General features: G+C 36.0%; 1 protein-coding gene across 5 annotated transcripts in view; it reads right to left on the reverse strand.

The window, feature by feature from the left end:
* Positions 1–5,505: 5,505 nt before the first annotated feature.
* The window catches only part of ATF2 (activating transcription factor 2), a 45,113-nt gene continuing 35,608 nt past the window's right edge, over positions 5,506–15,010 (reverse strand). For all 5 annotated transcript variants that reach the window (XM_061454015.1, XM_061454004.1, XM_061453973.1 and 2 more), the window contains 2 exons: positions 11,530–11,635; positions 5,506–8,165 (listed from right to left, as the gene is read on the reverse strand). In XM_061454015.1, coding sequence (XP_061309999.1) covers positions 7,939–8,165; positions 11,530–11,635 — 333 coding nt within the window. In that variant the 3' untranslated portion in view covers positions 5,506–7,938. The remainder of the gene's footprint in view (positions 8,166–11,529; positions 11,636–15,010) is intronic.

The raw sequence follows: 15,010 nt of genomic DNA on the forward strand, positions 1-15,010 counted from the left end.
AGACTTGGAGCATGCCATGGAAATCTGCCAGAAATGCCTTGCTCCAGTAACTGTACACAGTATTTCCTGTGTTATTTTTGGATTAACTCTTAATACAGATTGCAGTACAAGCATAATTCCTGTTCAGGAAAAGAGCTGTTACAATTTGATTATTAAATAATTATTAAATAATAATTCCATAACATTCACTTCTGAATGTTACACTTTGCACAGGTTCATTTTCATTTCACCTTGCGCAAGCTATGTCAAATGCCTTAAATAAATATACTTAATTTAATTTTGCATGTATGGAAATATACACAATATTATGAGAATATTTTTTCATTAGATCATCATAAGTACTACTCTTCTGAGCATGTAGCTGCTTGTTTAACAGTTCATTGCAGCAAAATTCAGCAATGAGAATTACTGACATCACTTCATTTCTCACTGAAATTCTGAGAGAAAAAAAAAACAACACCCCCCCAAAAAAAACAGAACAGAGACCAAAAGTTGCAAGTACGCTCTTTGAAAAGCAGTTAAGTTTTGTGTGTAATATAAAACCAGAATATACTGCATTGTATACGTAATATACCAACATGCTTCCGAAATACATTACTTGTTTTTTAACATAGGTTTTTTAATGCACATAAATTCTAGGTCTCACGTGAAGGTCTCTTGCTTTTAACAGGTCTTCACCTCCACTGGTAACAGCAGCAGCAACTGCCGCTAGCTGCAGACAAGGGCAGAATGGCTCTTGGTAGATATACAAGCTGTCAATATCTTTCAGGGTGGAGGATTACAGCAGCACTCAAATAACATATAAACACAATATAATGGATTCTGGGCACTTGAACTGCAAAATTGAGCAAATATTCAAGAAGAAAGCTTCCCTGCTTAGGCTCAACTACAGTAATGCTCTAGGTATGACAGTGACTTCTGAGAAGTAACTTTGGGCCTTAGAAAGAAATACCATGTTGAATTAGAAGGAAAAAAGAGCGCTCACCACTGGGTCAGAATGCACAGAAAGTTTGTGCACCGCTCAAGTTTTCTTTGACTAAATTATATCTACTGACAGAAGCATTGAATGGTGATTAGCAGCTGGCTAAATCAGATCCTGCTCTCATACTTTCTTGGGTAAGCCTCATTATAGAAGGAATCTGACTTCACTAGGGAAAAATTAATCTGCACCTCTTCATAAAACAGGCTCAACTTTCTTTGAAGTTGTTACTGTAGGGAAGCTGCTGTGCTTTAAGTCAAGTATTTTAAGAATTGGTGTGCTGCTAAATTTGAAGTGGCTTTGGTTTAGTAAGTGTATACGTGCACTTTTAAATTTAATTTAGTCTAATAACCTTCTCCAGCAACGTGAGCTGGACTGAAATAAATCCATAGGCATGGCAAAACAGAACTTTATAATGCCTTACTATTTGTGTCTATAACAATCTAACTCTGCCAAAGTGGTGACATTTTCTTGGGTAGACAAGATCCACAGGGTTTCATGCACCCTCAGAAACACGCCTGGGTGTCTGGCATATTATAAAGGGCAGTTACATTAAGCAGGGGGCTGTGCCCTTATCCCATAGCTGAAAACAACACAATCTAAACTAGATGTGGAGATACAAGAGCAGGTAAAGATCATCCATTTCTTTCCCAAAACAAAAGGACTTTGCCAGACATTTGGAACAACGAAAAGGCCAAAGTCTGTGTAACGAAACTGGCACTTACGTTTTAAAGAGGCTGTAGAAAGGAAGCATCCAAGTCAGTGTAACGTGTTTCCATCCCAAGGAAGCCAGTGCTGGGCCATATGATTGGCAGAAGTGACAAATACAACTGTGCTGACAACTAAGAAACAGCAAACCACACAACTGTGTGGTGACTGGAAAAAAAGCTCAAAGACCTATGGTCAGCAACCTTCTTACACAGCATTCAAGAGAGCGCTGCATAATTTATCGAAGAAAAGAGAGTTAAGGCCTATTAGAATCAGAGCTCTGAAAACTTTGGGTAAACAGAGATGGCACAAAGAAATTTTTATATACTCACACATACGTGAAAGTCATAAATTGTAAACTTAATAGCTTCAGATTCGTTAAATATTCAGCAAAATGATCAAGCGCTCAAAATGTTCCTATCATCCAGTGAAATATACAGCATCTGTTCGGCATTTACAAGGATTATCTATTTTTTTTCAGCAAAAATCATTAGCCCTTTAAAGCAATTCTGCTGAAAGGGAGGACAGAAAGCTGAAATATTAGCCTTTTGCTTGTTTTGAAATCATAACCGTGCTGACTATAAAGCTTGTTGGCATTTTATAGGCAGCTGGAATGACTGCACTATACATTATATCACCTTTAAGAGTATCTTTCTCAACACAGAGTTATGAATAACAGGATGTTTATACTACTTACCTCAAGTGAGACCAAAACATTCCTACCATCACTGTAAACATTTTGAAGAAATAGATCATCACAGAACGCATCTTTGTGTCACAGAGAGTGTCAGAGAAGAGAGCTCGTATAATTGAGCAGTGAAGCACAGCACCTTCCAGTTCAAGCGAGCGGTGGGCAAATGATGCAGAGTTTTTTTCTCTCAGTTTCATCTTCTCAGTTTATTCAGAAAGGCAATTTCTTTTGTTTGCTGCTAAAGCAGAGGGCTCGCTCTCTCTTTGCTTGTCTCCCTTTCCTCCTGATCAGAATCCTACATGTAGGACATGGATGTAATTTCCCATCTTATTTTTAAACATTAACAAATTAGTGGGCTTTTTGAAATCCTTCGGTTTCTAGAATGCATCAAAGACAGTATTTTTGCCTTCTGTAATGGCTTAGAACAAGTGATTCAGCTAAAGGAAATACTATTTATGTACCATGCCAAAACAGGCTTGCAGTGAAAAAAGAGTGGTCACCTCTTAGGCAGTGGGGAAAAAAAACCCAGACATCAGCCATACAGGTACCTATACACCCCTGTCAGACTTGCATTCATTGCATGCAATCAACCTGGGGGCAGACGGTATTAAATAGAGTTGTAAGAGATCATGTTTGTGCTTTGAAATATTAAGCTAGCCATAGGCGAGTTAGGCAGGAACCTGGTTACCAGCCATTCTGTTCTTCTGAAGGTATCTGTGGGACAGTGCACTCACACTCACCTCGGCACTGACAGATCTCCCTAAGCGAGAGAGCACTGTCCTTTAAGCTCATTAAGTGTAAGCCACAGTGGTTACAAATACTGCCTGCTCTCTATTCTACTTTGTTTCTGCTATTGGTATTAAAACCAAACAAGCACAAGTTTCTAGAAGCATGACGCCTTTTCTTAGCTTCAGGCTGCTTTCTTTTATGCTTGTTACAATTTCAAATTGGTCTATGCAACTGATTTAAGTCAGTTTAAAGTCTCTTCACCTATGGATTAAAAATAACAAGCACACTTGAATAATGATTCACAGCACTTTTCTGATTAACCATTAATTCCCAGATTAAATTTTGGGAAAATAAATTATAGTTTGTTTATTAAACAATTTAAGAACCTTCTCTCCCCTCCCTCCTCTTCCCCCAAAATGAATAGGAAAATGCTTGGAACAACATACACCCTAATTATAAAAACATTAATAGAAGAGGGATAGAGACATTGACCAAGGCTTGAAATAATTACACAAATTGAATCAAGTTTGTGTGCCTTGTTATTCTATTGACAGCCGTGTCATTAGATGATAACTAACCCCAACACCTAGGAAGTTAGAAACTCTATTCAAAGATACATTACCCTTTGCAGAATTCCGAAGCCATCAGCATACAACCTGCACTCATTAGTCGTGCAGTCCATCTGTAAGGAAATCTTTTGTAACGCTAAAAAACCCATACTGGAGATTCGGCTTATCCTTCCAGACCTAAATATGTATTTTGTAATGTATCTTGTTCTAGGCAGATGTAAAAATCAGGATTTCACAAGCTTCTTGTATCTATTTTAGCTGGAGATGACAAAGTACACAGCAGGCAGAAATTCCTTCCCTAACTACTAAGTTCTTAAAATGAATGTTTGCTATAGAGTTAATGCAACCAAGGGGGAGGCAATATGCAAAAAGAAGAAATTCCACACTAAATATAGATAAGCACTTTCAGGGGCTCATCACGCAAAGAAAAATATTTTGAAATGGAAGAAAGTGAAGAACAAAGAAGGTCAAGATCTCAAATTCCATGGGGGAAAAAAACGCAAGTAATATTAAAATATAAAATTAAAAGGATGGGACACTTAGTACTGTGTAAAACTTGAAAATCCAAGTTATTTCATGATAGTGTCATCTGGACCTACCCTACACAGAATTATACAAGATGGGGTTAAATAAATCATACCTGTATCATTGTTGATACAATGGTTAAAAATAAACGTGAAAGAAAAGACTGCCATAAGCTTACACTCTGTTCTGCAATGTAAATGAATGCAGTTCAAATTATTTCTCTGCTGAGGGAAGCAACAGGCAGCATATAAACGCAAACAACCTTCATTAGACACATTGTCATGAGTATATTAATCATGTCAAGAAGCATTGCTGAGGTTTTCTTCTGTGCAATTTAACATACCTTACTTTATTAGGATGCACTTAATTTCACTGTTTTCTCCTCATTATCATTTATGATGACCAATTAAAATGTTTGTGTCTGTCTCTAAGCAAATTACTTCTGCAATTCAGGTACCTGAAATCACTGCTCATCCAACACTTGTGTCCCCTTGTTCCATCAGTGTAATATCTTTCTTTGCCCAGCCTCTATTAGCGTTTTAAAGACAAAAAGCTTACTTGGATTGGATATAGGTAGAAAAACAGGTCTTTTTACAGCGCAGACATTTAAAAGTGGGTTTCCCTCTCCTCTCCCCCCAGGATGCACTGTTATACAGCCTTCATGGTCTTTTCCTTGGGGGAACAAGCATTAACTCATGTAGGCAGAAAAAGAACACAGTGAAGCCATGGATGCCTTGGGCATTATTCTCATTCTGGGCTTAAAGATGTGTGCAGCTCAACTTTGATTTCCTTTGGTCAACACATACAATAAATGCAAGTGCACAGCAACTTCACCCTTTTTGTTTCTCCAAAGCCTCCAGATCAGGGCTCTGTCAAGAGCTTTTTCAAATGATGATACAACAGAAATGTGCTTCTCCGTATCTTTCCAACATCTGTAAACAAACCCAAAGCATTTTCAGTGTTCTCAAAAATCAAGCGCGAGGGCATTTTTTCTTCTCAACCTCTCACAATACAACAGTGAGCAGTTCCTCTGCCAATACCTGTTATTTCCTGGCTTCATGTATATTAAGGTAAGATGAAGATATCTGGAAGTTAGCTGAAAATTCAGAAGGGGCTGGAGCTCACTGCAGAGAAATGGAATCTGGCTTATTTTCTAAAGAAAAGTATGTGTTCAAGTTTACGTAACATTACTTTGATGTTATAGTAACGACTTCCAGGAAAACACTGATAATTGCAAGGATGAAGAAACACCTGAAGACAGTGCTGCCTTTTAGAACAATTACGATTTCATTAAAATAGGAACATAACTTAAAGATAGATTTTATTCTCTTTGATGGTTTACTCATGCAAACTGCACATAAAAGAAAACAGTACAGTTTGTGAAACGTGTCAAATGTAAAGACCCAAAATGCTAAGTACAGAAGTAGTGTGACATACGTCTCGAAACGGAATCCATGGTAGTACGACTAATAACTTTTGTCTATTTGCTGAACACAGATTTTAATGGTTCTTTTTCCAGCCCCACTGTTAAAGTCATTAACTGTTTACATGTCTCCTATACACGTATGTAGACTTATTTTACAAGCGCGACAGTTTTGTTATAAAAAAACCTCCACTTATATAAATATGATTTAAAAGCCTTTGTGTTTAGGAGAGCAAATTATAATATAATCAACGAGGCCTTATCTAGTCCACCAAAACTACAATGAAAAGTGACTGTATAGCTTTCTTGCAGAATTCACATTTTGTGCCTTTGTAACTAATTTCCTTCTCACAAGAGGTCCACTGTACTTCACCATCCTGGAAACACTCAGTAACTGTTACAGCTTTTTATCTTGCAATTGGGAAAGTAAGACTTTTAAACACATGAGGTTATCAACTCAACTTTCTTAGTTTTAAAATACAAAATATTTAGAATCCCTATTATTTTCATGCTTAAAGCCCTGCAATGATACATATATGACTTAGATACTTCTTTGTCCAGTTTTCATTATAGCATGGTTGTATATATATTGCAGAAATTATGATTTTCCTGTGGATCAATTACATTTTTAGATTTCAAACTGAATCAAATAGAAACTTGATGGCACTGACACTTAAAAACACATAGTATAGTGTGGAGAAGGAAGAGCAAATGAATTACATAACCCATTATAAATGCATTAAATCTTTGTTATATACATAATGGAATCCTGCTTTACTGCCAGTTGCTACTATGCATCTGTTTTTGCTATTATACAAAGTTTTCCGACCTGAAAGCACACATCTACTTTTTTTAAACAACTTAATCTATTGTAAAATATTGTACTGTATTTTGAACATGATTACAGAATCAAAATAGATAATGGCACATTTAAAAAACTCAGTATCCTACAGATGATTGGATAATGAGAAAAAGTGTACCTACAATCATCTCATCAGAAACAAACTACATCATGGAATGTTAGTTATCCAAGTTCGCACAGTAAATAACATTTTAAAACTGCAATCACCTATCAGCCAGCATCACATTGAAGGCATCTTTAAACATTCAAGCAAAAGACTGCTGGCATTAACTACTGAACCATTCTCACGCACACACCACACACACCACATTATAATTACATTGTTTCCAAGATACGGTAGATACTGATTTTTTTTTGTTGTTTTTCAGGTTTTTTTTTCCACAAGAAAGGTATCAAAATTTTTGCTACTAAAAGATGACAGTGCTTACACAAGAATTAAGTACAAGTTAGCTTGCAAATACAAGACAATGACAAAAAAAAGTCTTGAGTTGTCTGAAGAAGTATTTTAGGCTTTTCTGGCATCCAAAACCATGAGTAAACTCCTTAATCTGCGACTCAAAAATCCACAAAATATCAACCTACTCTGGAATACCAAGTATTCCACATTAGATAACCCTGTATTTTACAATATGCTTACTGGTTTCAGCCTAGCAACAAAGGGTAATTATAGATATCTATTCTGACTGGAGAAATAAAGCTCTCCTCCCCCCAGAATGAAAGTGTTGGAGGGGAAAAAAAACCAAAACCAAACACCTGACATCAATAATGAAAAAAAAAGATCAAATTTATTTAGTAATGATCCTCACCTAGGATAGGTATGTGCATAAGAGTACTGTATCTCATATACTGTACTGGCCCTATGAAACAAATTAAAACCCTCAACGGTTAAAAAGCCAACCAAAAAGCTATACATAAAACAGCCCAAACGGTTTTCCCCCAATGTTCTTCCTCTCAATGTGCAAAACAACAAAAAGGCAAAAAGACTAAAAGCAAATTTACTGTTACTGTCTTTCTCTTGCCTAGTGCTTTATGACCTTGCTAACGTTACAAAGTCAATAGGGACTATGCAGAACTTTGGTATAAAAATGTCACATAATATTACTATCACAGTCATGGGGATGACCTTTAGTAAATTCACCCCAATGTTTGTTGAAATAATATCAAATTAAAAATGAAATAAACCACATTGTACTGTACACACACTTTACACATTAAGCACAAAAAATAACTAGTAAAACTAATACAAAAAAAAAAAATAGTCTTTTGCAAAGAGACCAGAACTGGTGTTCTGTCTCATCTTCACCTGCCAATTGTTAAAGCCAAATTTAAGTTGGAGTTTTAAAAATGAATAATTTTAAGCTACAATTTCTCCTAGATGGAGACTGGTCTTTTGTTGATTTCCCTTTAAAGTCACAAATGTGTATCTAAAACTGATGCAATGCAAGTTTTTAATCAACTTCCTGAAGGCTGCGACTGGGAGGGAGGTGCCATGACGATCTGGGAAAGCACCGGCTCCGTGCTCTGGTCCGCCATCTGGGTGAGAACGGAGGTGGCCACTGCTTCTGCCTTGGAAGTTGAGCTTACACCATTGGAAGTGCTGACTGAACTGTGCTGAATAGCTTCCGTGTGGGGACTGCTTGGCACTGATATGTCTTCCGAACTGTCGTCTTTATCTGCAGCTGAAGAAGAAAAATTAACTGATTTTTTCCCCTGGAATGCAGCCCACCATATCCCACATAACAGCAATCACCCCCCTAAATAATTCAAATTCACAGTGTAACAGCACAAATTGCAAAACAATCTTATTTTCATTTTTAGAAGAAAATACTACTTTGTAAGCAAAAAAATATGGACTGCGGTATGGAATATTCAAGAAAGAGCATTTTCACATCTTCAAAGTCAGGGTTAAAATAGCCTGATTTCTTGCCTAGTGAATCAGCTGGTGGGTGCCATATTTAATTCTAATGATGACTGCTCATGTCAATAAAAACAAGTTATAGATTAAAAATGCTACCAGATTTCTTGGTTCTATATGAACTGGCACTCAATTTTTAATACACGCAAGCGCCAATTCAGTTAACCCTATTCAACAGGCTTTCATCTTTGCTACACCTCTATCAAAACCTACAAGATCTCATGCAAAAAAACCAAGTAAGAAGGAACACATGCAAACTTCGTTAACAACAGAAAATCTAGCGCCATTTCCTGAAAAATACTGCATTACTGACACTAGCATATTGTTTCCCCCAGTCAGAATGAAATGGCAGTAAGTAGGACAACATGTATTGAATACAGTCTCCCCACTATAACACCTGCTCCTCCTCTTCAGAGCTGTTGTTATTCTCCTATGAATCTCATTCTTCTTATTATCCTACTTTTGCTGATCCCCAATTTCCTTGTTGGCCAAATCCTTAGACTCAAGAACAAGGGTTAGTTTTAAATGCCACAAGCCTGAGATAGAGAGGAAGTGAAATAGATCATTAACTTTCAGCTATTGAAGAAAGGTCTTCCATTGTTCTGCATCCCTTAATATACACGTTAACTCAAAAGACATGTCTGTAATAATATCACAATGGAAAGGAACATGGGAAAGATTTCTCCTATACATGGTACTTCCACATGCACAGCCCCCTCCCCACCCCCTAATGTTTAAAGATGCATTCAGAACCAATAGCATCCTTCTTTGGGAAATAAAAAAGTTTAAATACTCATTTTTTCTGATTTCTCTGTCCTAATGATACCCTCTTTTGAAGCAGGCACCATACTTTTTCAATAAGGAAAATATCCCAAGAACAATTTTTGACAAAGAAAGGGGTATCTGCACTGTTGTGCTTTTTTCACTTGACCTGAGACAAAAACATGACTGTGAAATCCAAAAGATCTTAAAAGATATGTAAAAGTGCCAAAAATACCCTGAAAAGCAATAGACTATTTGTGCCTACTGAAGTGCACAATACATGAAACCCCATTAGATTGTGGACTTAGCTGTTAAAACACAATCTGCATAGTATGAGCTAGCACTTTCTCAGCAGTGCACAATATTCAGCACTGCAGGAGCCCTGTAAGCTGGTGCCTTCAATTTCTTCCACAGACAGACTGTTAAACCACTCAATAAATTTTTGAAGCAATTCAACTTAGATTAGTTGATGAACATAATGTTTATTTAAAAATACTTTCTATGAACACCATTTTCATGAACATATTAACTGAAATCATTTCCCCCCCCTCATAAATTGTACTGTGGTAAGTCACTTAGCCTACATGCTTTCCTAACAATATTCACACAGAGATAATAGGACAAAATCCTTTCAGAGGGATGGCATTACAACTATCATTCATGTTGAACTTTTATTTTCAAGAAACTAGATGAGCTATGCTTCCAATCTCCTTGCTTACTACCATTTTTTTTCTAAAATGTAGGCTTTTTCAGTTTTTTAGTTCTTACTAATTTGGCATTCTTTAGTAAATTAGAAACATTACAGTTCTTTTCTGAGGACAGAAAATAAGCATTAATAAGCAGGCCAATTGTCAAATCTTCAATGAAGAAATCCTTAGCATGCAATTAGTTTGCCGCTCCAAGACTTAGGTTTAAATATTTTGCATGCCAATTCAGGAGCACACATCCTCTAACATCAAAATGCAAGAAATCTACAGTTTTTGTTGCTTTGAAAACCTTGCATGCATAATGTTATCCCCTAGTAGCTTCCGTATGAAATTATGTTGTTCTGTCAGATGGGAGCCATAATGGCCTCATCCCTGCAGCAATCATTGTTAATATAAATCCCAAACATATTTCTATACTGTTCCAATTTACTCCAAGATGCTATTTTCCGTCTTGTCAAAATGACTGGAGATCAAAGGACCAAGATTTATAAGCTCAAAACTGACAAAATCAGTATTCTAAATATATATGGCAATAGAGAATTGCTAAATCTCACGAATCTTTTAAATTAAAAAATATTGCCCATTCTGATGAAATTGCTTACAATGACTACAAGTAAAGATGGTGGCCATTAACTTTTATCGCAAGCACCTGAGGATCCGTTTGCATGCAATACAAAATGTTCCTTTATTCTCCCGAATTACTGACACTGGCAAATTAAAATGAAGTGGCTACATATGGCAGAAACAATCTTCACATTTACAAATATCTTGAAATATCACTAAATCATAAAAACGAAAGCTGTGGGTTATATATTATGAATGTTGCCTAATGCATTCCCAGCTCAGTTATTTGTAACAAATTTGTGTACAATGGACAAAATTGGCCATTTATTCTACAGCACCAGCAGCTGGTTCTGCCACTGTGTATCATATCCAAAAAGGAAGTTGCAAGTCAGGGAAGCATAATTAACCTTTAAAATGCTGGAAGGATGAAAAAAAAAGAAAAAAAAAATCAAATGAGCAACTTTAAGTAAAAATTTACATTAAAAACAAACCATGCTGCTTAAACTCCTGTTATTCCCTTCAGCGTTAGAACTGCTTTTTACAATACCCTGTTTACAGAAAAGTAGTCACCTAATGTGGAAATCAAAACAAGCTAGAAGACATTGTACAGTAGGAGCCCTGAACCTGCATCTTATTATTTTAACGGCTTGTCTGATCCTGGATGTAACGGTAAATGAGGACAGCTGTTACATTACCTCTACCAAAATCTCATTACAATGAAGAAAAAAAAACCCACAAGGACCTTTCACTGTACTAAGCTAAGATAAAGTATAAAAAAAATGGTTTATCATGTGCTTTTAATACTTAAATTGCATTTTCCAAAGCAGGTGTAGTAACCAATAGTCCTTAAATGCTAATTATCACATGCCTTTATTAAACCAACATAAAACCACAACATTTCAACTGAAAGGACTTAAAATATATTTCTAAATATCACATACACATTTTTGTCTTCCAATAGCCTTTGAGATTTTTTAAAAAATATCTTTAACATTATATTAGAACTGCACTTCTCAATTTTAATGTTCATTCAGTTCACTTTGGCAGTATTTCATTGATGCAGCCTAAGGCTATAGGTAATGGAACATTACTCACTATGATAGCCAGATTTCTTCTGCATGGCGGTTACAGGGCAATCTTTATGAGCCAGAAGAAGCTGTTTCAGCTGTGCCACTTCATTTCTCAGCAGGGTGACTTCATTCTAAAGGAGAAGAAAGTTACGCACTTTACCAGGCTCAAACGACACACATTTTGAAGGTAAGTATTAAGTTTTATAGGATTTTCAGTTGTTCATTTAGGGGTAGATAAAACACAGGAAGTTTCCATTTGGCATATATTGCAAAAAGTATACATTTCTTTTATCTCAGAATATGTAAACATAGCTGAAACCTGGCAAACTTTATTTTATGATTTTCTTAAACTAGGAAATGCTTTTTCTGGAAAATACAACATATGTTTTTCAGTTTGCAGATGCAGAGTCTACACATAGTCTCATTCACATGATCCAGCTCCTGTAAGATTCTTCTGCAAAGTTTTGTGATGAATCCTCATCAGAGTAAACCTATATTTAACTACCCACATTTTAACAGATGCCACAGCCAACATTAAAAAAGGTAAAAAATAAATAATCAGCCAACGCAGAATGATTTTGGCGATTATATTTGTACTTGGTCTTTGAAAATGTCATGTACTGGAAAGTAATTTAGTAAAAGTTCGTTGATTTCCAGATCAGTTTTTGCTTTGGCACCCATACATAAACATGTTGTATGAAGGAATCCCTTGATAATACTGACAAAATCCTGAAATGTCAGTTTATGTCACTAAAGCAGAATGTAATCTCGGAGACAGCACCTGCAGAAGCTAGTGACTGGGTTTATTTCCAGGCTGTGCCTTTCCACTACTGGGCGACCTTCAGCAAGGTCATTTTACTTCTTTGCGCTGCTATTTCCTCATTTGTAAAATGGAAGACAGTGATACTCACCTCTCCCATAAAGCAGTTTGATATCTATAGATGAGAAGTGCTATATAACTACATCATATGTGACAACCCAAATTAAGAAGGGAATGGCATTTTGACAGACCCGTTTTCACTTTAAATAGTAGAAAAATTGTTTACGTATCCACAGAATCAAGTTATCTGTAATGCTCTGTGATCCCCTTCTCTTGTCACAATATTTGCTTTTCATGGGTTATTTTATTTTAAATATAAAGCCTTTCCACTAATACTTGAAGTTACTTAAACTATAAGAACCTTTGCACGTTAGCATAAAATACCACACACGACATAATTGTTTGGTAAATGCATATTTTTATGCATTTGGGAGCAAGTTAAAGAAAAAACGAACAAGGGAAAATAGGATTGCAACTAGAAGTATCTGGAAAAAATATACCACAGGAAATTACATGTATTTACTTGCTAGCTAGAAGTAAGGCAACGGATTCCAAAGCAAGGAAAACAATTCTTAAGAACAGAACTGAGTAGGTTTAATTACACTAAGTAACACATTTTATAAATATCTGTAAGTAAAATAATAGATCTTTTAAAAGAAAAGGCTCCTCTTTGTGTCCTCTTTTCCAATTTAGAAAACAAATTATTTCAAGTCTTTGTACTTGCAAAATCCTCTTAAGCTATTAAGGACTACTTTTCTATTCATTTTATTGTGTCAATGTCTTTTATCAAATTTATAACAAAAGCAAGAGTTGAAATAAAGCCAAAAATCTGACTTGATGGCCATTTCTAATGAAAGAAAAATGCAGCTGCAAACAAAAAAAATCTGCAGTTAAAAAAACCCAACCAAAACACCCACATATTCTCTACTGGCTGGCATTACACGTCCTGAAATGTTGGGATTTTAAGGAAGCACACTACTTCTGCCTCTAGCTCTCGGGTTCCTCTTAGTTCATCACGTTATTACTGAGGATTCACAAATCTCGATGCCAAGCAGGCAGCTGCTCAGAACTGATGTAGCTGGGGAAAAAACAAAAAAGTGCTGATGTGGTTTTGAGACACTTTTTGATAATCTACAGAAGCAGCAATGTCCAAGAATATGAAACTTGTGTCTGTTACTTCCTTAGTTTAAAGGAACATTAGCAAAATAAGTGATTAAATTGGGGGAAAGCTTTTCAGGAATTTTCTACTTTAATCTTCCACATTTTAAGGAAGAATTTTATATACAAGTGGCACATATAAATATGAAATTGCTGTTCATCAGTGTAACAAAACTAATGTTTATGAACATTTTTTGAAATACAGTTTATAGATTAATGTAAATGGTATTATAAATCGTAAGAATTTTGCTACCAGAAATAGAAAAAGCAAATATATTATCTTACATTAAAGCAGATTTAAAGAAAAATGGAACAGCATTCCTATACTAAAAAAAAAGTTGGTGTTTTATCATTGAATACACAGCTAGCACTGTTATTAACATGAACACTGTATGCCAACAGCGTTACATGCAATGCACAAATCATCCCTGAAAGCAGAACAGAGTATATCTGCTAGACACACAGTACTTGGAGTGTCACAGAAAGGCTGTCATTTACATATTACATATTAAGTGGTAAGAACCACTTCTAACTGGTAATAAAATGGGGTTGCTAGAACCAACTCCCATACACACTGTAATTTCATATCATGTATATGACAACGGCGAGTCTTTCCATCTCATTTAAAACATGTTAGCATGTAGTGGTCATTTAACATGTTGAAAACAGGCTAATATGAAACACATGGAATAAACATTTCAACAGTTCACATCAAGGAAGATTATTTCAAGTTTTCACACTGGAAAAGTCCTTGTCATTAATGCGACAGATTATCAAGTCAAGTGTGTGCATCAACATTTCCTTAAATAAACATGAAATATACCTCTCATGCTGTCTAGAAGAATTTTTATGTTCCCAGATTTCAAAAACTGCTAAGATTAGAAAGCAGGTTTCTGTCAGAAAGCATATCTGCTTTTACCTGCACTCCTTTTTTCAAAAGATACTTTCCCTTCTGTGCTCTTACAAAGGCATACCAGGCAGCATACAATATGTTCTTCTGTATCTGCCTATTTCTCCCTGGATCCAAAATGCGTATGTAATAGTGGGACCAGAGTAACCCTTACTTAGCAAGGTGTGGGACAATATTTGTGAATAAAATATATTTACCAAAACTATCATCAAACACAGGCAGATGCGACTTACAGGGACAGGGGATTAACATGGCTCAAACACTGCTCTTCCTGTTTCTTTCTGTGCAACTTCAACAAGACACCTCTATATGGGAAAGGGCCTTTTATTCAAGGCCAGGCTGAAGGGGACTTGAGCAACCTTGTCTAGTGGAAGGTGTCCCTGCCTGTGGCAGGGGGCGTGAATCTAGATGATCTTTAAGGTCCTTTTCAACCCAAACCACTCTATGATTCTATGACCTTTACTTATAGGCATTTCTTTCGAAATTTAGCCTTCTGAAACCAGCTTCTGCAGCATTAGTACAAACCACCACTTAACTGCTCATTCTATAAAACTTACAATGACCTCATGAGGCAGATAGCCCATTCTTCTACTAATACTTTGCCCTTTAAGATTATTA

The sequence above is a fragment of the Pezoporus flaviventris genome, unplaced genomic scaffold, assembly GCF_033815535.1.
Source record: "Pezoporus flaviventris isolate CSIRO_AGI_PZ_B2104156 unplaced genomic scaffold, CSIRO_AGI_Pfla_v1 ptg000001l, whole genome shotgun sequence".
Lineage (NCBI taxonomy): Eukaryota > Metazoa > Chordata > Aves > Psittaciformes > Psittacidae > Pezoporus > Pezoporus flaviventris.